Here is a 20,899-nt window from a genome sequence, read left to right as displayed (position 1 = left end):
GCTGCCCCCTGAACAAGGATATTTCACATGTGAACTGTGTCAACCAGTGGACCAACAACCATGTTCTGTGAAAGGACCAAACCCAGCCCAGCCCAAGACTCCCTGGAGTACTTCTCCATGTCTGTCCCAGCAGCTTTTTCATGGTGGCCAGGCCACTTCCTCCTCCTCCAGTTTAGTGAATTCTTCCCTGGTACCTCTATTCCAGGAAGCACATCAGTCATGCTTACTTCTTTTCTTGTTTGTTTTGCGGGGCAGTGAGGATTAAGTGACTTGCCCAGGGTCACACAGCTAGTAAGTGCCAAGTGTCCAAGACTGGATTTGAACTCAGGTACTACTGAATCTCCACTGTGCCACTTAGCTGCCCCCTAGTCATGCTCACTTCTAACCCCGCCCCCAAACCTCCCTTAGAATTTGAGCTCCTTAAGGGCAGAGACTGTCTTTTTGCTAGTATTTACATTTCTAGCACTTAATACAATGCTTGGGATGAGTAAGCACTTGATAAATGTTTTATCTATCTAGTATACAAAAATTAGGGCAACTAGGAGGCCAGTGGATAGAATACCAGGTCAGGAAGACTCACTGAAACTTATTAGCTGTGAGACCCTGAGGAAGTCACTTAGCCTTATTTTTTCAGTTTCCTCATCTGTAAAATGAGCTGGAGAAGGAAGTGCAAACCACTCCTATATCACTGCCAAGAAAACTCTAAATGGGGTCATGAAGGGTTGGACAACACTGAAAATGACTGAACAACAATAACAAAATACAAAAATTAGCCCTCATTAAAAGCATTTACTAAGATTGCACTCTAGAAAGAATAAGTACGAAATATCTTCCCTCCTCCATAAACATGGGGTCTACTCTTCCGCTATACATAGTTTGTAGGAAGAACAGGCACAATAATAAAGTGGTAATGAGACACACGTAGAGAATACAGGTGGTCAAATCGACTCTCTACTTAGCTCCTGCAGGGTCTGGACCTCCTTTCTCTCCTAGTGGAGTGCTCACACAGCTCCCCCCTGGGTCCAGCATCTCTGGGCAAGTTGCTTAGCTGGGTTCTTCTCTACAGTTTGGCTCTCTAACATTAGGATTAATTCTCTTGTGCCCATGGCTAGCTCTCTATTCTGTCCGCTATCTAGCTTCTCAATGCTTTCTGTTCTTCTCCAGGCTGTACTGTGTATTTTCTTCCCATCCTAGAAGCTGATGCCAGCCCTGAAAGTCACACACTGGAAGTTCCCACCCGACTGTGAGCCTCTCCTAGGAACTGATGAGTATATAGAGAACATCCATTTAAGAAGAATATTCAAAATGGCCTTGTCTTTTTCATTCCTCTCAGGAAAGGATTGGTTTAGATTTCATCCTTCCTATGCCCCTTTTCAGCTTCCTTCTATGTGCCGTCTTCCCCCATTAGAATGTAAACTCCTTGTGGACAGGGACTGTCTTTTTGCTTGTATTTGTATTCCCAGTGCTTAGCACTGAGCTTGACACATTGTTGTTGCTGTTCAGTCATTCCAATCTTGTTCAACTCTGTGGAACCATTGAGTTTTCTTGGCAAAGATCCTGGAGGGGTTTGCCATTTCCTTTTCCAGCTCATTTTACAGATGAAGAAACTGAGGGTTAAGTGACTTGCCCAGGGTCACACAGCTAGTCAGTGTCTGAGGCCAAATTTGAACTCAGAAAGATTGTCCGGCACTCTACTCACAGCGCCACCTAGCTACCCCACCTGACCCACAGTAATTGCTTAATAAATATGCTTGTTTATAAGACTGCTGCTTTCTCCCTCAGCTGACTGCCTTTTTCTTTCTGTCTGCCTGGAGTGGGTGTCTCTTCTCCCACTGTGCTTTTTTTTTTTTTTTTTTAGTGAGGCAATTGGGGTTAAGTGACTTGCCCAGGGTCACAGAGCTAGTAAGTGTTAAGTGTCTGAGGCCGGATTTGAACCCAGGTACTCCTGACTCCAGGGCAGGTGCTCTATCCACTGGGCCACCTAGCTGCGCCCCCACTGTGCTTTAAACTCAGTTTGACCTTATTCTTCACTTCAGACAGACTCCATGGCCAATGTTGGGAAGGGAGAGAAGTGGAGAAAACCCTCTTTCCCCCCTGCAGGGTTCTTCTCCACTGGTAGCTCTTGGCCCTGTACTCACCCCAACAGCTGAATTGTCTTCTGGGCTTAGCTATTTAAAGTCCCCAAGGACATGGCTAATTTTCAGCCCACTCAATCATTTTATTCCTTTTGATTCATTCTGAGAAAGGTGTCCCCACTTCCTATAAGAATCTTGAATTATTAGAACTGACTTAATATACTAACACTTCTTTAACTCAGGTATCTACTCCTTTCTTTCAGCTAGTACCTCACCAATAGGGAAAGGGGAAAGGGTTATATCCTCACCTTTACATACACATGCAGAAATGAACACTCAAGAGATGTTAAATGACTTTGCTCATGGTCACGCAGCTAGTGTTAGAAAATTGGGATTTCAAGCCAGGTTTTTCTGACTCTCAAATTAAAATATTATCTGGCTAGATAACCTCAAAATACACTCCTACTTGGAGGTGGAAATTTGGGCAAAGTGTATGCTGTTAAGTGGGAGTTAGACAAGATCATACAATCTGGCATGAGTCATTTACAGTACTTCCCTTTGTATTGCACACTTCTCCATGCTATCTGAGGCCCAGCTTCATTACCTGGAAGGGGTCATTATTTAGTAGAAAGTACACTGAACTTGGAGGCAGGAGATTTGGGTTGGAACTCTAGCTCTGGTACCTGCTAATTATGTAACCTTGAGCAAGTTATTTAAATTTTCCAGACTTCAGTTTCATTGGTAAAGTGGGGATAATGATCCTCGTGTAGCACTGGCACTAGAACAGTAACCTTTTTTGTAAAGTAAACCTTAACCTTTGTCTGGTGAAACCTGTGGGCCTCTCTTCAGAATCACATTTTTAAATGTATAAAATTATAAAGGAAATCAGTTATATTAAAATATAGTTATCAAAATATTATAACAATGAGTTCATGGACCCGAGGTTAAGAACCTCTACTAGAGTCAAGGTTTACCATTCCAACCTCCATTCATACTTGAATGTCAAGTCCCTAAAAAAAAAGCTATTATTTCTCCCCTTAGGAGTTTTGGGGATCTTGAAGGGGTGTTTTTTTTTTAATGCTATAGCTTAGGTAATTGCCCCCTCACCCAGGAATCCCCCACTGATTCTCATTTTGCCATCAGTCAGACTTAATTCGAGAAGGTGGGGGGGAACAGAAAGGGAAAAAAAGGGAAAGAGTTACATGATAACTTTATTATCTATTTAAAAGGAATAGCAAGTTATACATAATAGCTTTGCAGTCCCCCCCATTCTACTATGTTATGGAAATGCTTGTTTTATTAAGTTCACAATAAAATAAATAAAACTTTAAGTACATTGTGAAAATGGATACTTTGATTTGTTTGAGTCCCTCAATTATCTAGGTAACCAGAACAGGTGTGAGTACTGGCTTCATTGGCTAACATACCAACAATCCTTTATGTGACCAAAAGTAAATTTAGCTGGACATGCAAGGAATGAGTAACTCTGTAGCCAATCAAAGATTTACACACTGCAGGATATGTGACTATGGATATGGACCTTATCTTCAGAGATTCCCTAACTATGGAATAATTTTTTTTAAGAGATCTTATCAAGACATCTAATCAAGCCTTGAACAGAACTGTTAATTATCCAGAATACCTTCTAATTTGTGTATCAAATGCCATAGTCTTCAACCCTGAATTCCTCATATATACCCCCTCCCTTTGGGAGTGGGTCTTTCTAAGCCCAAATTCCTTACCTGCCTTTGTTTAAACTGTATATAAATCTTCATAATCTACTGCATTCAGCAATAGGCTGGATAGGACCCATGATCATATTAGATTTTCCCCCTGCTTAATAAAACCTTTCCTTTAATTTTTACTTGCATCATCTTTCTCTGGTTTCTTTCACTTTTAGGAAAAGGGGGTATCTAAATCTTAAGAACTGGCCTTTGCATTCTCTGGTTGGGGAAGAGATCTAAATTCCATTAAGAGAGCATTTGCCTTGGTTTACAGCATTAAGTCCAAGGGAAAGTGGGGGGTCAAGGTTAGAAAGCATATACGACAAAGGGATAACTCATTGATGCTGGAAGTTCTTTTGTTTGAGGTCCTCTTCTCCCTTCCTGGCGCCCTCATAAAGTTCTTCATAGACAAGGTATAGCCTTCTGCGGGAGTCCCAGTAGAGCCAATAAAAGACTGCCTTTTGTTCAAAGTTCCTGATGAAGGGAGTGAGTCAGTCAACAAACATTTTCTTAAATACTATGTGTCAGACACTGTTAGGTGCTAGGAATACAAATATAAGCAGAAAGAAAACCAATCCCTTGTCCTCAAGAAGCTTATACTCTAATGGAGGAAGACCAAAGCTGAAAAGGGAATGGAAAGAAGAGATGAAGGTACTGGGCTTGGTGATGATAGAGAAAATCTATAGTCAGAAATATAGCCTGGAGAGGAATAGAGAAATGGTAAGAGGGGCAGCTGGGTGGCGCAGTGGATAAAGCACTGGCCCTGGATTCAGGAGTTCCTGAGTTCAAATCCGGCCTCAGACACTTGACACTTACTAGCTGTGTGACCCTGGGCAAGTCACTTAACCCCAACTGCCTCACTAAAAAAAAAAAAATTAAAAAAAATGGTAAGCTGCTTTGTCCTCCTCAAAAGGGAAGCATTGGGAGCAGTCAGCCATTCAGAAGGAAGGGCTTCCAATTTGTTAAGTCTAAGGCTGGAGTGAATTTCCATGGTGAAGAGGTTTCTAGAATCTGTCAGTCTGGAATTCATCCTGGAAAGGAGAGATACCACTTTCCAGTCACTGTTGTCCTGGATGATGCTACTTGAATTGTTAGGAAGATTTTCCCTAGAGCAAGCCTAAAGTGATCTATATGCTCTTGCTTCTGAGGTCAAGTAGAAAAAGTCTAATCCCTTTTCCACAAGATAAACATTAAAAAATACTTGGAGATGGCTATTATGTCCCCAAAGGATCTCTCTTTTTCATTAGAAACTTCTCCAGTTCTTCAACTGATCAGTTTTTCAGTTGATCCTTATAGTCTGCTAGGGAAAGTACTTTGTAAACTTTAAAGCACAATAGTACGGGCTTATAACTGATGTCTAAAGTTCCTCGTAGTTCTATATTCAGAACCAGAAGGAAGCCAGTTGTATAGAATGCAAAACAAACATAAGAGTCAGTTCCTGCCCTCTAGGAACTTACATTCTAATTGTAGGGCTTAACAATATGAGAAAATTAGGAAATAACTATTTACTGTACAAAAGGAACTGATTTAGAAGTTCAGTAGCAGATTAGTGAGAAATCAGTGTGGGCTGGGGTAATTTAAATAAAAATAAAAGCTTCTTCAAAAGTAAAAATTCAAACTATCAAACATTTTAAAAATTTCAAGGAAGAAAATTTGTACAGAATCAGGTAAACTAAAAATCATCTCTACTTTCTCTTTATCAACATTTATGTAATTATTTTAAAGTAATCTATGAGTATTTAAGAACACCACTTCATATACAGAAACTGAAAGCAAAAGGAAAACCATCCTTAGAATAAATAAATCTGATGACTTTGGTTCCTGCCCAGAGCTCCCAATTCAGCCACAAAACATTCTCTGGTAGTTGCAGTAGAACTGCTAACTAGGGGTGCTGTGGGTTGTAGCCTCTATGGTAATTGCTCCTCTAGACAATTTGCTCAACTAGGAAGCATTTCATTCATCTTCTATTCAGTCCCAAATGTGGTGCACAATGTGAAATCTTTACAACTTTATTTTTCTTTATGTGCATTTGGAGAACTAGGACATTTAGGACAGGAAGTTTCTCCAGGACAAGGGGGAGCATACCCCCTTCGTAGATTTTGCTACTGCTCAATTGGATTTTGGCTTTTAATCCTGTTGATTATTACAATGGAGAATCTTTGTAGGACAGACCATTTCCCATCTTAATGTTATCAGTAAATGTTAAGCCTAGGAACGAGTTTTTCCAATATTCTGAATCTATATGGGGAGTGGGGTGGAGAACATACTTTATTGGATTTAATTTAAAAAGCAGGTGCAAGCTGACATATAAAACTTGCCTGCACCATTTTTAATCACTGTAGTAAAAAAAATTTTGAATTTAAATTTTTGAGAACACAATACAGTTTTAGTACTTTTTGAAATTATGTACCTTCCAACGTGAGATGATTAATTTCTGGTTCAATGGCAAATTGGAATTAGTGGGCTCTGGGCCTGCAGATATTTATTGTGCAGAAATCTTTCCAAGAAAAAGAAAATCTAGTATTTCAATAAGGAAAAATGTGGCCAAATTGTTTTACTGATTGACCTCTGTATCATGCAATTTATACAGACCACCATTTAGTATTAACAATAGAATCAGGATACTGTGAATTTATTTTTCACTTGATATTGTAAAAAAATTTTAAAATGTCTTTTGAGCATATTAAATTTCCTTTTAAAAAGAAACTTATTGCCTATGGCGCTTCGAAACCACATTTCATGATTAAAACCATTTTAAGAAGCAAATGTCGGCTATAAAAAAAGCTAAAGTTGAAGCTTTCTCAGCAACTTGAGCTGGAGAACGTGACAGAATTAACAAAAAACCCCTGAGCGTTTCGACGTATGTAATTCTGTGTATTGCAATATGGGCGCGTTGTTGCTATGAGAACCCTGTGTTTTGCCTCCTGGCTGGTATCTGACGTCGCAGCCTAGACAACACCGCTGCCAGTGTTTTAACTAGAGCTGGCATCTGACTACAACTAGCACTCCTCAGCTTCAGAACAGGAGCTTAATGGCCGATTTCCTCCTGTTCCCATCCCAGTTGTCCTTTGAAGTCACCGCGCCACCCAGCCAGGGTGGCCCTCCTAGGGAGAGAGCATGGGTGGGGATGGATGGTTGCAGGGAGGGCCCGCAAAGGGGGAAAAGGAGAGGGCCAGTTGCAGAGCCCTCTGGCTCCCGCCGTTTCCCCAGGGTCCAGGCGGGAGGGGAGTGGGAGGGGCCGCCCCTGTGCGCGCCCCACGTGGGCTGCTCGCCGCCGGGGAGGGGGAAGGGGGGAGGGGGAAGGGGGGAGGGGCGGCCCCAAGCCCGATCCCTGGCCGGGCTGGCCCACAGCGCCTCCTGCACGTTTCCAGCCGTTTTTTTTTTTTTTTTAAATCTAGCAATAAAAACGCAGCCATCCAGGGGAGCACAAGGGAGGGGGAAACGAGCGGGAGAAGTTGGGGCGGGGGAGGACCCCTGTAGAGGGCGGGAAGGGAGGGCTTTGGCGGTAATTATCTAACAATACCCCAAGGTTCTAGGGATCGAGGGCGAAGCCCACGTTTTTTAGGGGGGGGGGCGCTGGATTTATACGGAGGGGTCTTTTGGGTGGGGGTTGTCCTAGTCTTCGACCTCCCCCCTCCCCCCACAGTTGAAAGGACGTGTCTTCTGGAAGGCTCAGGGGCTGCGGAAGCGCCGGGCCTGGTGTTTCTCTCCATTCCCTTCCCTAACCCCTCCTGATCCAGGCGGTTTTTCTTTCCCGCCGCCGCCCAGCGCCACCTGGCATCTCCAGGGCGACCGGGCCGGCAACAAGATGGCGGACGATAAAGACAGCGGAGGTAGGAAGCCGCCTAGGGAAGGGAAGGACCGGGCCAGGCTTGCGGAGCGTAGCCTAAGGCCTCGGAGGAAGCGCCCCTGGGCGATCCCCCTTCCCATAACACCGTATTTGCCACCCGCTGAGGGGAATGGGCGCCGAGGACCCGAGTGGGGGATGAGGGGGGGGGGGTTCGGCGACCTTGGCCCCGCCCAGCGCAGGGATAGGGAGGGAGGAATGCCTCCCCTCTCCTCCCCCTCTCTTTTTTCTCATCCTTCCCCTTCCCTTCTTTAATCTCCCCACCCTCCTCTCTTCCCCTCCCCCAGGCCAGGCACGGTGCCCGAGTGCGACGCCTCGGCGCCTCCAGCCGTCCCCTCTCACCACCCCACCTCCTCCTCTTCCCGGAAACTAGCTAGCCCCCTCTGCCCGGGACCCGGGGACAAAAAGATGGTGTCCCGGTGGTTTTGTTACGGATGGAGATCGCTGCGTCCGCGCACCAGGCCCCGGGGTCCAGGTCTCGGCCCGGTTGGGTGCCTCCTGGATCCTCTTCCCACCTCCATCGCCCCCACGCGGCCGCGCCAGGCCTCCCTTCGTGTCTTCTTCTGCCTGACGACCGTTTGGCGGCACCATCTTGCCTCCCGCGGAGGAAGGCGAGGGCGGGAGGAAGGGAGGCTGCTGCGGTCCCCTCCCCCTTCTGCGCCATGAGCGCTTGCTCGGCCGCGCCTCTCCCCTGCCCTGGGTAGCGTGTGGAAAGAGAGAGCCAGGCTGGAGATCCCAATTAATGAATTGATTTTGCGGCGAAGGAAAAATAAACCCCACACTCCCTTTCCCAGGATCACGATCGAGGGAGCACGTTAGGCTGGGAGGTGGGGCCGCCCACCCCAGAGGCTGCCCCTCCCCCTCGCCTTGGCCCGCGCTGATCCCGCGGCGTGCGGCCCCGCGGCCCCGGGCCGGCTCGTGGCCTCCATCTTAAGCTGCGTGGAGGCAGACATGTTTGCTTGTCCTCCCGTCCCCCGGAGCGAGCCCCACCCGATACAAAGGAAGGCCCTAGTCAGAGAAGCTGCGGCTCCAGCGAAAAGAAGGGCAGTCACTCCGGTAGATACCCGCAGAATGGGGCGGGCAGGGCGGCCGGGGCCGGAGGGCCGCGAAAGGGCCAGTTTTCATTTCTCAGTTCTCACGGGCACGACCCTACAACAGGCAATCTCCATATCTCCCTACTGTACAAAAGCAAAAGCAGCCCAAAGTCTCGCCAGCGTGCCCGTCCCCCTTAATTCTGGTGCAATAACAGTTGATTATTTTCAGTTTTATTTGTTTTTGCGTCTTTCTTTTCGTGTTGTCTCCTCATGAAAACTCGGCTCCTTGGAGCAGGGACTGCCTTTTGCCTTTGTTTTGTATCCCCAAGGCTTAGACACAGTGCCTGGTACATAGTAGGCGTATAATAAATGCTAGTGGATTATTAAAAACCTCGTATATAGGTTACTAAACCATTCCCCCTTGTATATTTTAAGTATGACTGGGCCTGTTGCACCGATTTCTCCTATAGACTAAGCTCTTTCAGAGCAGGGAACGTTTTTTTTGCCTATCTTTGCATACCCAGCTCTTAGACAATGCCTGGCATATATAGTAGGTGTTTAATAAGTGCTTGTTGACCATTCGAAACCTAGTATTTAGGTTATTAAACCACCCCTCTATGTATATTTTAAATATTACTGTAGTTCTAGTGAAGTTGGTAAATTTGTACCCTGAAAAATTCCAGCAAAGCAATCGGAAAATAATAGTTATTAACACTTAGAACCTTAAAAGTTAAAAGCATTTGATCAACATTTATGGACCCGAGTTGGGCTGTGGAAAGAGCCCTGAAATTAGGAAAAGTGAATTTCAGAGTCAATCCCTAAGTCCCCTTCCATCTCTGGATCAAAGGCCTTGTAGTGCCACAGAAAGGTCATTGAAACAAATCTTCTCAAATGATTTATCCATTTAAAACAGTAATAATATTTGGAATTAAAACAGGTTTTGGCCTAAAGGAATTTATATTCTAATGAAATTTATGCTACCTTTCCTAAAATAAATGACATTACTTTTCATTGATGCTCTTTAGAAAGTACCGATGCTACACTGCCCACGTATACATCCCAAGAAGTGGCTTGTTTTTATATTAATTTTTCAGCTATTTCATGAAACTGGAATATAGAATTTTAGAAGTGGAAGGGAATTTACAGTCAGCATGCTTCAATGGAAAGAACAATGAATGTGGAATCAAAACCCTGGGTGTGAATGTCATCTGTATCATTTATGTCACATGTTCCTTAACCTTTCTAAATCTTAATTTCACTATCTGTAAAAATGAAAATAATGATAATACCACTTCATACCTCCCTTTGTTGTTATGAAGAAAACACTTTAAACCTGTAAATGACACTATAAAATTGTGAGCTCTTTTCATTAGTCTAAACCCTTTGTTTTGTAGATAAGGAATCTGGCTATAAAGGTTAAATGACTTTCCCTAGGCCTTACAGTTGGCTGGCAGTGAAGCAGGAAATAGAACCTGGTTTGGTTGCTTTATTTAGCAATGCTAATAGAAGTAGATGCTTTGGAAGACATTGGGAAGAGATTTGTCGGTGACTGAACAGGTTAATCATGGATATTTGTGAGCTATTTTTGTTAGTAAAAGAACACTCCAAAAAACAGACATTTAAAAGCAGAGAGGACTTGAGAAGTCATTTAATCCTCCCTCATTTTAAAGAAATGAAGTAGAAAGGATGCTGAATGTGTGATCAGAAAGACCTGGATACATCTCCTGACTTTGTCACTTATTGTATACTGTGTGACCTTGTATAAGACAGTTGAATTCTCTGGTCCTCAATTTTGGAATGAACAAGGTCAGGTATATGACAGTTATAATTCTATTATATGAAATGCTATTTCCTAGAGTAAAAAGAGGACAATACTGGGAGTCAGTAGTTTTGGCTTCTAGGCCTAGCCATTAATTAGCAGGCTTTAGGGTAGTTATGTAACCTCTCTTTGCCTCATTTCTAAAAGGAGGGGTTTGGATTAGACATCTAAGGTCAAGTTTGGCTTTAAGATACGATTCTCCCAACCCACATATCTCCTGACTTCTTGTCTGGTGGTCTTTCTATCTTGCCACATTGCCTCCCATCTAATTAAAAAAACCAAATGATGTAAGTAATTAAAGAACATAGATAAATATACATGTATATATGTATGTAAATTAAAATACATTTTCATTTGAAAACAAATGAGGCAGCTGACCTAGAGGCAGCTAGGTGGTAGTATAATGGGTAAAGTGTTGTCCTTGGAGTAAGGAAGACCTGCATTCAGATCCAGCCACAAACATTGTGACCCCCTTGTCTGCCTCAGTTTCCTCAGTTGTAAAATTGGGATAATCTTTATAAGGTTGTTGTGAGGACAAAATGAGATAATACTTGTAAAACACTTGGTACAGTTCCTGGCATATAACAGGAGCTTAATAATGCTTGTTTCTTTCCTTCAGCTTGCTTGGGTGGGGGGGGGCGGATTTGCAGAAAGACATTCAGAGGAACTCTATTAACTCCTCTGTTCCTCAGTGGCTTACCTGAAGAACAGTGCATTTGAAAAAGATTGCAGCTTCCTTGTTCTACCATATATAATTCTACAGCTTTAAGCCAAGTGCTGGATTTGAAAATTAGAATACCTGGACTCACATACTGGCTCTGAAACTTAGCTCTGTGACCATGGGTAAATCACTTAACCTCTCTGGGTCTCAGATTCTTTATCTGTAAAATGAGGGGGTTGGACTAGATAAACTATTGGGTCCCTTATTAGCTCTAAATTTGTGATGTGGTTCATTAAGAACCAGTCACCTGTCAGAACTATGTTGGTTTCCAACTCACACCATTTAGGGCAGAGATACAGGGATGGCCATTAAGTAGAAAGATCCAGTAGGTTTTGTACTCTTTGTGAGTGAGAGTGGTCACTAAAATCAGTTTGTACACTGTTAGTAAAAACTGTAGTAAACCTTTTTGTTAAAAATCCCAAACCTAAATGACTTGCACAAAACTTAATAACTATGCACAAAAACAACCAAACATAAAATGAACTAAGATCTTGCCTGTTACTTAATTCCTATTTTAGTTGTAAATGTAAAATGACTTTTTAAAGGAAAAATTAAGGAGTTAGACAACACATTTCCCTGGAACCCGTCTATCTTTTTAGTCCTTTCTCCCTCCTTATCTTCCTTTAAGGTTCTATTTCTGTGAAGCCTTTCCTGATCGCTACAGATTCTAGTACTCTTTCCCTCCTCAGATTTTGCCTTGGAAACAGAAGTAATAGAAATTGTAAAGATACATCCATTTTATTGTCAGAAAATACTTCTTAATAATTAGAATTATTTTAAAATGGAATGAGCTTCCTCAGGAGGCAGCAGGTCCTCAGCTCCCTGTCACTGTGAGGATGATTTACTACTACTTGTCAGGTTTCTTATAGTGGTGATTTTTTAGGTATGGGTTGCACTAGATCAGGGCTTCTAAAACTTTCCACTAGAGATCCCTTTTCGCCCAAGAAATTTTTACTCGACCCTGGGTATGTAGGTATATAAAATAGGTGTACATAACCTTGTAATTGACAAATTTTTCATGACACCCAAATTCAGTATGGGATACCATACGGGGTCACTACCGACAGTTTAAGAAGCTAGGCACTAGATGGTCACTCAAATGACCCAACTCTAATAATTGTTTTTGCATCCTCCCCCAGCAGACTACAAGTTCTTTAAAGGGCAGGAACCATTTTGCTCCTGCCTTTCCACCCTCAGCATCTGGCAGAAAGCTTTGCCTGTGGTAGACAGACACTTAATAATGTTTGACAAATTTTAAGCCTAAGCACCTGGCAGCTAGATCATATCCACAAATAGGGAAGTTGGAGCAAGAGAGACAGGTGTAGGAAGAAGGCTGATAACATAACTTTGGCCTTTGTGGAGTCTGAGGACAGTCTCAAAATTTGCCTGTGATTTTTTTAGGCCTGAATATTTTTTCTACTTAGGCACATCTCGATGCATCTATAATTTATTGGCTTAGAGAATGGCTTGAAGAGAGATTTGACCTTGATTAAACAGCTAGGATAAGTGAGAGACAAGATAGGAACTTTATTATGCCACTCTCCTTTGCCATTCTGTCTCAGAGTTTTGGAAGTATTAATGAACTATTCAGATTGAGATATCCAGCAGGCAGTTAGAAATTTGGGACTGTATTAATCCAGTGTTTTGTAAACCCAAAAATATTCACTACTTGGGGGAAGGACTCTTTATTCAACAAAAACTGCTGGAAAAATTGGAAAGCAGTTTGGTTAAAAAAGATGAAGATCTCGGAGCAGCCAGGTGTCGCAGTGGATAAAGCACTGGCCCTGGATTCAGGGGGACCTGAGTTCAAATCCAGCCTCAGATACTTGACACTTACTAGTTGTGTGACCCTGGGCAAGTCACTTAATCCTCATTGCCCTACAAACAAAACAAAACAACCCCCTCCCCCCCAAGAAGATCTTAAGCCATATACTAAAATTAGTTCTAAGTGGAACCTAATATAAAAGATCATAACATTAAAAAATTCTAGGAGGGGCAGCTAGGTGGCACAGTAGATAAAGCACTGGCCTTGGATTCAGGAGAACCTGAGTTCAAATCCAGCCTCAGACACTTGACACTTACTAGGTGTGTGACCTTGGGCAAGTCACTTAACCCCAATTGCCTCACCAAAAAAAGAAAAAAATTATGGGAATGGGATTCCTTTTACAAGTATTGGCTGGGGGAGAATGCTTAACCAAACAAGGGATAGAAGTGATCATAAAAGATAAGCTAGACCTTTTGATTATAGAAAATTTAAAAGCTTTTGTATGAACAAAATCAGTGCAAGTAGGATTAGAAGAGAAACTGTCAGTGGAGAAAAATCTTTGCATTAAATTCCTTTGATAAAAGCCTGACAAATACATAAGACCAGGGGTACCATTTCCCAATATAGGATAAAAGCAAATGTAACTTGTATAAGGATATATCTTCAGATTAGTCCTAAATCATCCCCTTTACTGCTATTGGCTGAATGGAATGTTAGAAACAGATAATTTTTGCTAGTTTTAGCATTTTCTTTTCACGTTTTAAAGCAAGTTTACACAGCCAGAAGTTGTCCTTTTTTTTTTTTTGCCGGGGCAATGGGGGTTAAGTGACTTGCCCAGGGTCACACAGCTAGTAAGTGTCAAGTGTCTGAGGCTGGATTTGAACTCAAGTACTCCTGAATCCAGGGCTGGTGCTTAATATACTTTGCCACCTAGCTACCCCCAATGTCCTTTTAATTAATTACTTTTCATTATAGTTTTGAATCTTGTTTCAGTGCCTCATAAAATATCATTCAGTGAGGGACCATATATTTTAAAAACTTTTATTTTAAAATTCTGAACTTAAACACCAAAAAAGAGAACATATACATGTACAGCTGAACACAAAAAGATTGTTTATGAAACTATGAATATCCATGTTACATATGTTACTTTGAAAACTATTCTTCTACTCTGTCTGTGTTTCCTTCTGAGCTTCCTTCTGTGCATTTAAAAACATTTCATTGGCTTTCTTTTTTGTGCTATTATTATTATTAAACTCTGCTCTCCCCCAGCTTCCCCATTAAAAAACTAAGAGGAGGGGCAGCTAGGTGACACAGTGGATAGGGTTAAAAAACTTAAAAACACAAAAAAAAACCTGAGGAGCAATGATAAAACAAAGCCCTTTTAACAAATAAGCCTAGTCATGTAAATCAAATCTAGGTACTTTTGACCATGTCCAAAAATCTATGTTGTTTCTTCTTTTTTTTTCCTTATGTTTCTTTTTGCACCTTGACTACTATCTCTGTCAGGGTGTGATTAACATCCCTCATTAGAGGTATTATGTAGACAGTTGGTCACTGCAGTACTCAGAGATCTTGAATCATCCTTCTTCTTTGCAATATTGTTGTCTTTGTCTTTGTATAATTTGTTCTGTTGGCTTTGCTGGCTTCACTGTGTAACAGTCCATACTACCCAGGATGCTTTGAAATTGTCTTTCGTCATTTCTTATGGCATAATAATGTTCCATTACATTCACATGCTATACTTTATTGGGTTATTTCCCAATTGATGTGTACCATTTTTGAATCTGTTTCTTTTCTTTTAATTTTCTCTTTAGGACTAGGAACTTTGTTTTGCTTGTGAGTGTTCTCTTTCTCTTAAACTCTTTTCGCTGTTTATTTCCTTTTAAAACTGACATTTCTCTCTTTGTGTGTATTTGTGTGTTCAGCCCTTTGTCCATTTCAGATAAGGTCATGTTTAGCTGATACTGGTTCTCCCTATTCCATTTTCCATATTTATATATTATATTTTTCTTACAAACCCCAATTAAGAAAAATGGCAACTTCCACCCCCTTTTTCCTCTTTTCTTCATTTTCTTATAACCCCCACAAAAGAACCAATCCATCCCCAGTTCTTCTGTTTTTCTCAATTAAATCAATACCTTTTGAAGACATTAAGATCCCAAAGGAACACTTGATTATTTTTCTCATGTTCAAATGTTAGCATTATATCATCATACAGTTGCTTCCAATTATTCAAATAATTTTACCTTTCTAAGTCTTTCTTGTGTATTTCTTTTTTGGAGGCAACTAGGGTTAAGTGACTTGCCCAGGGTCACATAGCTAGTAAGTATCAAGTATCTGAGGTCAGATTTGAACTCAGGTCCTCCTAAATCCAGGGCCGGTGCTTTATCCACTGCACCACCTAGTTGGCCCTCCTCATTATCTTTGAAAACTGCCCTGCTTTTTTGTGTTTTGGTCTGTTTTCTGTGCATTTAGAAAAGTTTCATTTACCATTAAAAAAAATCACTATGCCATTCCCTTTCTCTTGTCCATTCTACTCCTTTTTTTTTTTTTACATATAAGGTATTTTATTTTTTCCGTTACATGTAAAGATAGTTCTCAACTTTTGTTTATACAAGCTTTACAATTTCAGATTTTTCTCCCTCCCTCCCCTCCCTCCCCCCCTCCCCTAGATAGCAGGTAATCTGATATAGGTTATATCTATATATCTATATATCATATCCATATACATATAGATAGATATATATACACACACATATATATATATATATATACACATAATAACATTAATCCTATGTCTGCATTAATCCTGTTACAAGAGAAAAAATCAGAGCAGTGATGCAAAACCTCAAAATAGAAAAAAAAACAGCACCCAAAACAAAAGAAATAGTATGGTTCAATCAGCATCTATACCTCACAGTTCCTTTTTTTTTTTTTTTTTTTTGATTTGGAGATCCTCTTCTATCATGAGTTCCCTGGAACTCTTCTGTACCATTGCATTGGTGAGAAGAATATAGTCCATCACAGTAGGTCAACACTCAGTGTTGATGATACTGTGTACAATGTTCTTCTGGTTCTGCTCATCTCACTCATCATCAGCTCCCGTAAGACCCTTCAGGTTTCTCTGAACTCCTCCTGCTCATCATTTCTTACAGCACAATAGTATTCCATTGTATTCATATACCACAACTTGTCCAGCCATTCCCCAATTGATGGGCACCCCCTCAACTTCCAATTCCTTGCTACCACGTAAAGAGCAGCTATAAATATTTTTGTACATGTGGGTCCCTTTCCCCCTTCCATGATTTCTTTGGGCAAAAGACCTAAAAGTGGGATTGCTGGGTCAAAGGGTATGCACAGCTTTATCGCCCTTTGGGCATAATTCCAAATTGCTCTCCAGAATGGTTGGATCAGTTCACAGCTCCACCAACAATGCATTAGTGTTCCAATTTTCCCACAGCTTCTCCAACATTTATTATCTTCCTTTTTTGTCATTTTAGCCAATCTGATAGGTGTCAGGTGGTACCTCAGAGTTGTTTTAATTTGCATCTCTCTAATCATTAGAGATTTAGAGCATTTTTTCATATGGGAATAGATAGCTTTGGTTTCTTCATCAGAAAACTGCCTGTTCATATCCTTTGACCATTTCTCAATTGGGGAATGACTTAGATTCTTATAAATTTGATTTAATTCCCTATATATTTTAGAGATGAGGCCTTTATCAGAAGCACTGGCCTCAAAAATTGTTTCCCAGCTTTCTGCCTCCCTTCTAATTTTGGATGCATTGCTTCTGTTTGTACAAAATTTTTTAAATTTAATATAATCAAAATCATCCATTTTGCATTTTATAATATACTCTTTCTCTTGTTTGGTCAAAAACTGTTTTCCTTTCCAAAGATCTGATAGGTACACTATTCCTTTCTCTCCTAATTTACCTATGGTATCACCTCTTATGTCTAAATCATGTATCCATTTTGACCTTATTTTAGTATAAGGTGTAAGATGTTGGTCTGTGCCTAATTTCTGCCATACTATCTTCCAGTTTTCCCAGCAGTTTTTGTCAAATACTGAGTTCCTATCCCAGAAGCTGGAGTCTTTGGGTTTATCAAACACCACATTACTAGTGTCATTTACTACTGCATTTCCTGAGCCTAGCCTATTCCATTGATCTACCACTCTATTTTTTAGCCAGTACCAGATAGTTTTGATGACTGCCGCTTTATAGTAAAGCTCCAGGTTTGGTACCGCTAACCCACCTTCCTGTGAGTTTTTTTTCATTATTTCCCTGGATATTCTTGATTTTTTGTTTTTCCAGATGAATTTTGTTATTATTTTTTCTAGCTGTATAAAATAATTTTTAGGTAGCATTCTACTCCTTTTTAAAGACCTGGAGGGGAAAAAATTTTTTTTTGTAACAAAGATAGTCGAGCAAAGTGAATTAACATAGTGTCTATGCTAAAAATGGATGTTTCTGGGCCTTGAGTCTATCACCTTTCCAGAGTGTCCTTTTTAGCTCTTCAGCTTCATGACTTCATCATTTCTTAATTATGATTTTCATAATTTTTTTGTAGCTGAATCTTTTCCCATGGGTATACTAAATTGAAATTGTGACATAAATTCATTGGGAAAATGTGACATATATACAGAAATTTGACTTATATTCAACAGATATTTATATTTTGTGTATCTGTTGTGAAGTAAGAACATAATACTCCCCCAAAACAAGACAAATTTGAGAGGCCTCAATGGAAAGAAAGACTATTGGATATGGAAGTCAGAGAGGACCAGCCTCTACTCCTTAATCCCTGTAAGACTTTAGGAATTTTACTTTTCCTTTTTTGAGATTTGCTTTTTTCACCTGTAAAATTAGGGGATTTTACTAAGGTATTTTCCAGCTCTGAATCCATGAATCCTGTTGTAGGACCTGTGGTACTTGTTGATTCTAATCTTAGAGTCAAAAGATCTAGGTTGTAGAAGGACCTCAGCTACTTATCAGTTGTGTGAATGTAAGCAAGTCACATTGCTGTTCAGATACTCCCTTTCTTTATCTTTAAGATGAGAATGGTTGTTGTGAGCAGAAAAAAACTGTAAGCCTTGAATTGCTATCTAAATGTGAATTTCTACTGTTACTATCCTTGACCTTGGACAAGATAATTTGGAACATCAGGTTCTCCTTAAACTAATAGTCATTATGAGATAGATTTCTTTGCTTCTTTTGTTTCTTGTATTTGTCCTGTGCGTGTGTGTATGTACACACATATATCTATATATCTTGTATTTGTCATATGTTTTTAGGTTTTAATCAAATTCAACTTAGAATACATTTAGATTTAGTAGTAAAGACATATCTAATTTAATACAAAAGAATCACTGAATTTTAGACTTGGAAGAACATGTAAGGTAGTATAAAACTAGTTAAAATCCTTTAAATTTTTTTTTTTTTTGGTGAAGCAACTGAGGTTAAGTGACTTGCCCAGGGTCACACAGCTAGTAAGTGTTAAGTGTCTGAGGCCAGATTTGAACTCAGTTTCTCCTGAATCCAGGGCTGGCATTCTATCCACTTCCCCACGTAACTGCCCCCCAAATCCTTTAATTTTATGAGGAAACTGAAGTTTGAAGATGCTAAGGGACTTTCTCAAGATCACCCAGCAAATTAGTGCTGGAATTTTTGCTAGGAGGAGCCAAGTCTTCATGAATGTCTTCATGAAATGTGTGCATTTTAAAATTGAGTTTTGGGGCAGCTAGGTGGTGCAGTGGATAAAACACTGGCCCTGGAGTCAGGAGTACCTGAGTTCAAATCTGGCCTCAGACACTTAACACTTACTAGCTGTGTGACCCTGGGCAAGTCACTTAACCCCAACTGCCTCACTAAAAAAACCAAAAACAAAACTATACTAAAATTGAGTTTTGTTTTAAATGAATTAATCTATTTTAAAGCAATTTGTGGTAAATCTGTAAAGTGGATAATCAGCCTCTAATTTATAACTTATCTTAAATTTATAGTTTTATTTATTAAACTGAAGCATAAAACTAATTACCATTAAAACCTTACTCTCGAGGCAGCTAGGTGGCGAAGTGGATAAAGCACTGGCCCTGGATTCAGGAGGACCTGAGTTCAAATCCAGCCTCAGACACTTGAGCTGTACTAGCTGTGTGACCCTGGGAAAGTCACAACCCCTGTCACCCTGCAAAAACAAACAAACAAACACCTTACTCTCCACTGTTATATTAAACAGAATGTTCTAGAAAGAGTATTTTATATGTTCCCCTAGTAGAAAACTTGAATCTTTTCCATAGAACTGGTGCAGAGGCTGACCAAAAAGGGATAGCTTGTGTTTATAGAGTTCTTTACAAAAGAGCTTTACAAACTTGTCTCATTTCATACTCCTAAAAAGTTTGTCCCCATTTTACAGATGAGGAAAATGATTGAGACAGAGGTGAAGTTACTGGCCCTAGCTAGTAAGCGTCTAGGTTGTATTCGAACAAATATTTTCCTGACTCCAGGTGAAGCACCATCTTGTGTGTCACCCAGCTGTCTGAGATTTTGAGAATACTGAAAAAGTGAGGTTAGTTGAGAATAACTGCTCATTATTCCTACAGATTTTTGGGGGGTGGGGAAGGATGTCAGGGTGTGTTATAGCTCTGAGTACCATAATAATGTTGTTTTACATGCAGTGAAAAAAGGGGAAACACTACCTGGGACAATATGAATTAACTTAGCTAACTAGAAACTTCATTAATCCTAGGATCTATGAATTTTTTCTGTGTATATGTATATATATAGATATGTATATATATAGATAGATATGTATATATATACATACACATACACACACACACACATATATATATATATATATACTCTCTGTTGATGGAAATAGAACTGCTTACAATATTTAGTAGATTTTTTTTTTGCGAAGTGGTTCGGCTGAAGAAATTATCATCCTGCAGTAAGCTGATGAGGAATACCTATGATCTTAGGTAGACTGTTCCTTAGACAACAGTCTGGCCACCAGGCTTGTATTTGAAGTATTTCCATTTTGGTTGATCGTGCCAGACCCTACATTCTATTAATAACCTTAGAGAACCAAAAGTTACCTCCATGCCACTATGAGGGATCAGAGGAAAAATTTAGAGGGAGACTTCACATGCCTGATAATATTGTAGCTTATATTGGTATAATACTTGAGTGTTTTCAAAATGCTTTCATACAAATTATCTCATTTGATTCTCAACAACTTTGTGAATTTGTTCTCAAAACGGATCTGTGATCATATTAATTCAGTTTTTCTTACTAACAGTGCAGAATTCCTTCCATCTGTGCCTGCCTGTCCTGTACAACCCTTATCCACAGAGAATCTCCTCAGTATGCTGGAGACTCCTCAATTTCTTCCCATTTCAAAGTGGAACTAGTGGCACACTGTGGTGCTCTGGATGACATGTCATTCTTCTTTCTTGGCAGATGACCAACCAGCCCATCTTCCCGACATCCTTGACTCCTGTTTTTCTTCAGAATTCCATGCTGGATATATTGTTGCAGCCTGCTCCCACCTCTGATGGGCCTTTCCATTAACTTCTTTGGAAGCAGTGGGGTTTCATACCTCCTGCCTTAGAACAATACCACTAAAATGTTAGCATTGAAGAGATGGGCCTTTGCTTTGAAGGTGAAGAATAAGGAGCTTATAGAGGTCTTAAGCTTTATGATATATGCCCATGGTCACATGAACTCAAACCCACCTCTTATCATTTCAAGTCTAGTGCATTTCCTAACTAGAATCTTGTGCAGTGATTATGGAGAACTTCAGTGGGTTTTGAAACCACAATTAGTATCAGGATATTCCTTCTCCATATCTAGCTCATACCTTCTTCCTCATCAACCCAATGCCTTTCTAATAATCAAAGATAATCAAC

At 40.5% G+C, this 20,899-nt stretch overlaps 1 protein-coding gene across 2 annotated transcripts in view; it reads left to right on the top strand.

The window, feature by feature from the left end:
- Positions 1-7,445: 7,445 nt before the first annotated feature.
- Positions 7,446-20,899, top strand: part of EFCAB2 (EF-hand calcium binding domain 2) — a 146,179-nt gene continuing 132,725 nt past the window's right edge. The window contains exon 1 of one of the 2 annotated variants that reach the window (XM_043999414.1): positions 7,446-7,632. In XM_043999414.1, coding sequence (XP_043855349.1) covers positions 7,608-7,632 — 25 coding nt within the window. In that variant the 5' untranslated portion in view covers positions 7,446-7,607. The remainder of the gene's footprint in view (positions 7,633-20,899) is intronic. The other variant, XM_043999413.1, reaches the window with a different exon arrangement.

The sequence above is a fragment of the Dromiciops gliroides genome, chromosome 4 (assembly GCF_019393635.1).
Source record: "Dromiciops gliroides isolate mDroGli1 chromosome 4, mDroGli1.pri, whole genome shotgun sequence".
Lineage (NCBI taxonomy): Eukaryota > Metazoa > Chordata > Mammalia > Microbiotheria > Microbiotheriidae > Dromiciops > Dromiciops gliroides.
This window is presented reverse-complemented; position numbering and strand designations above follow the sequence as displayed.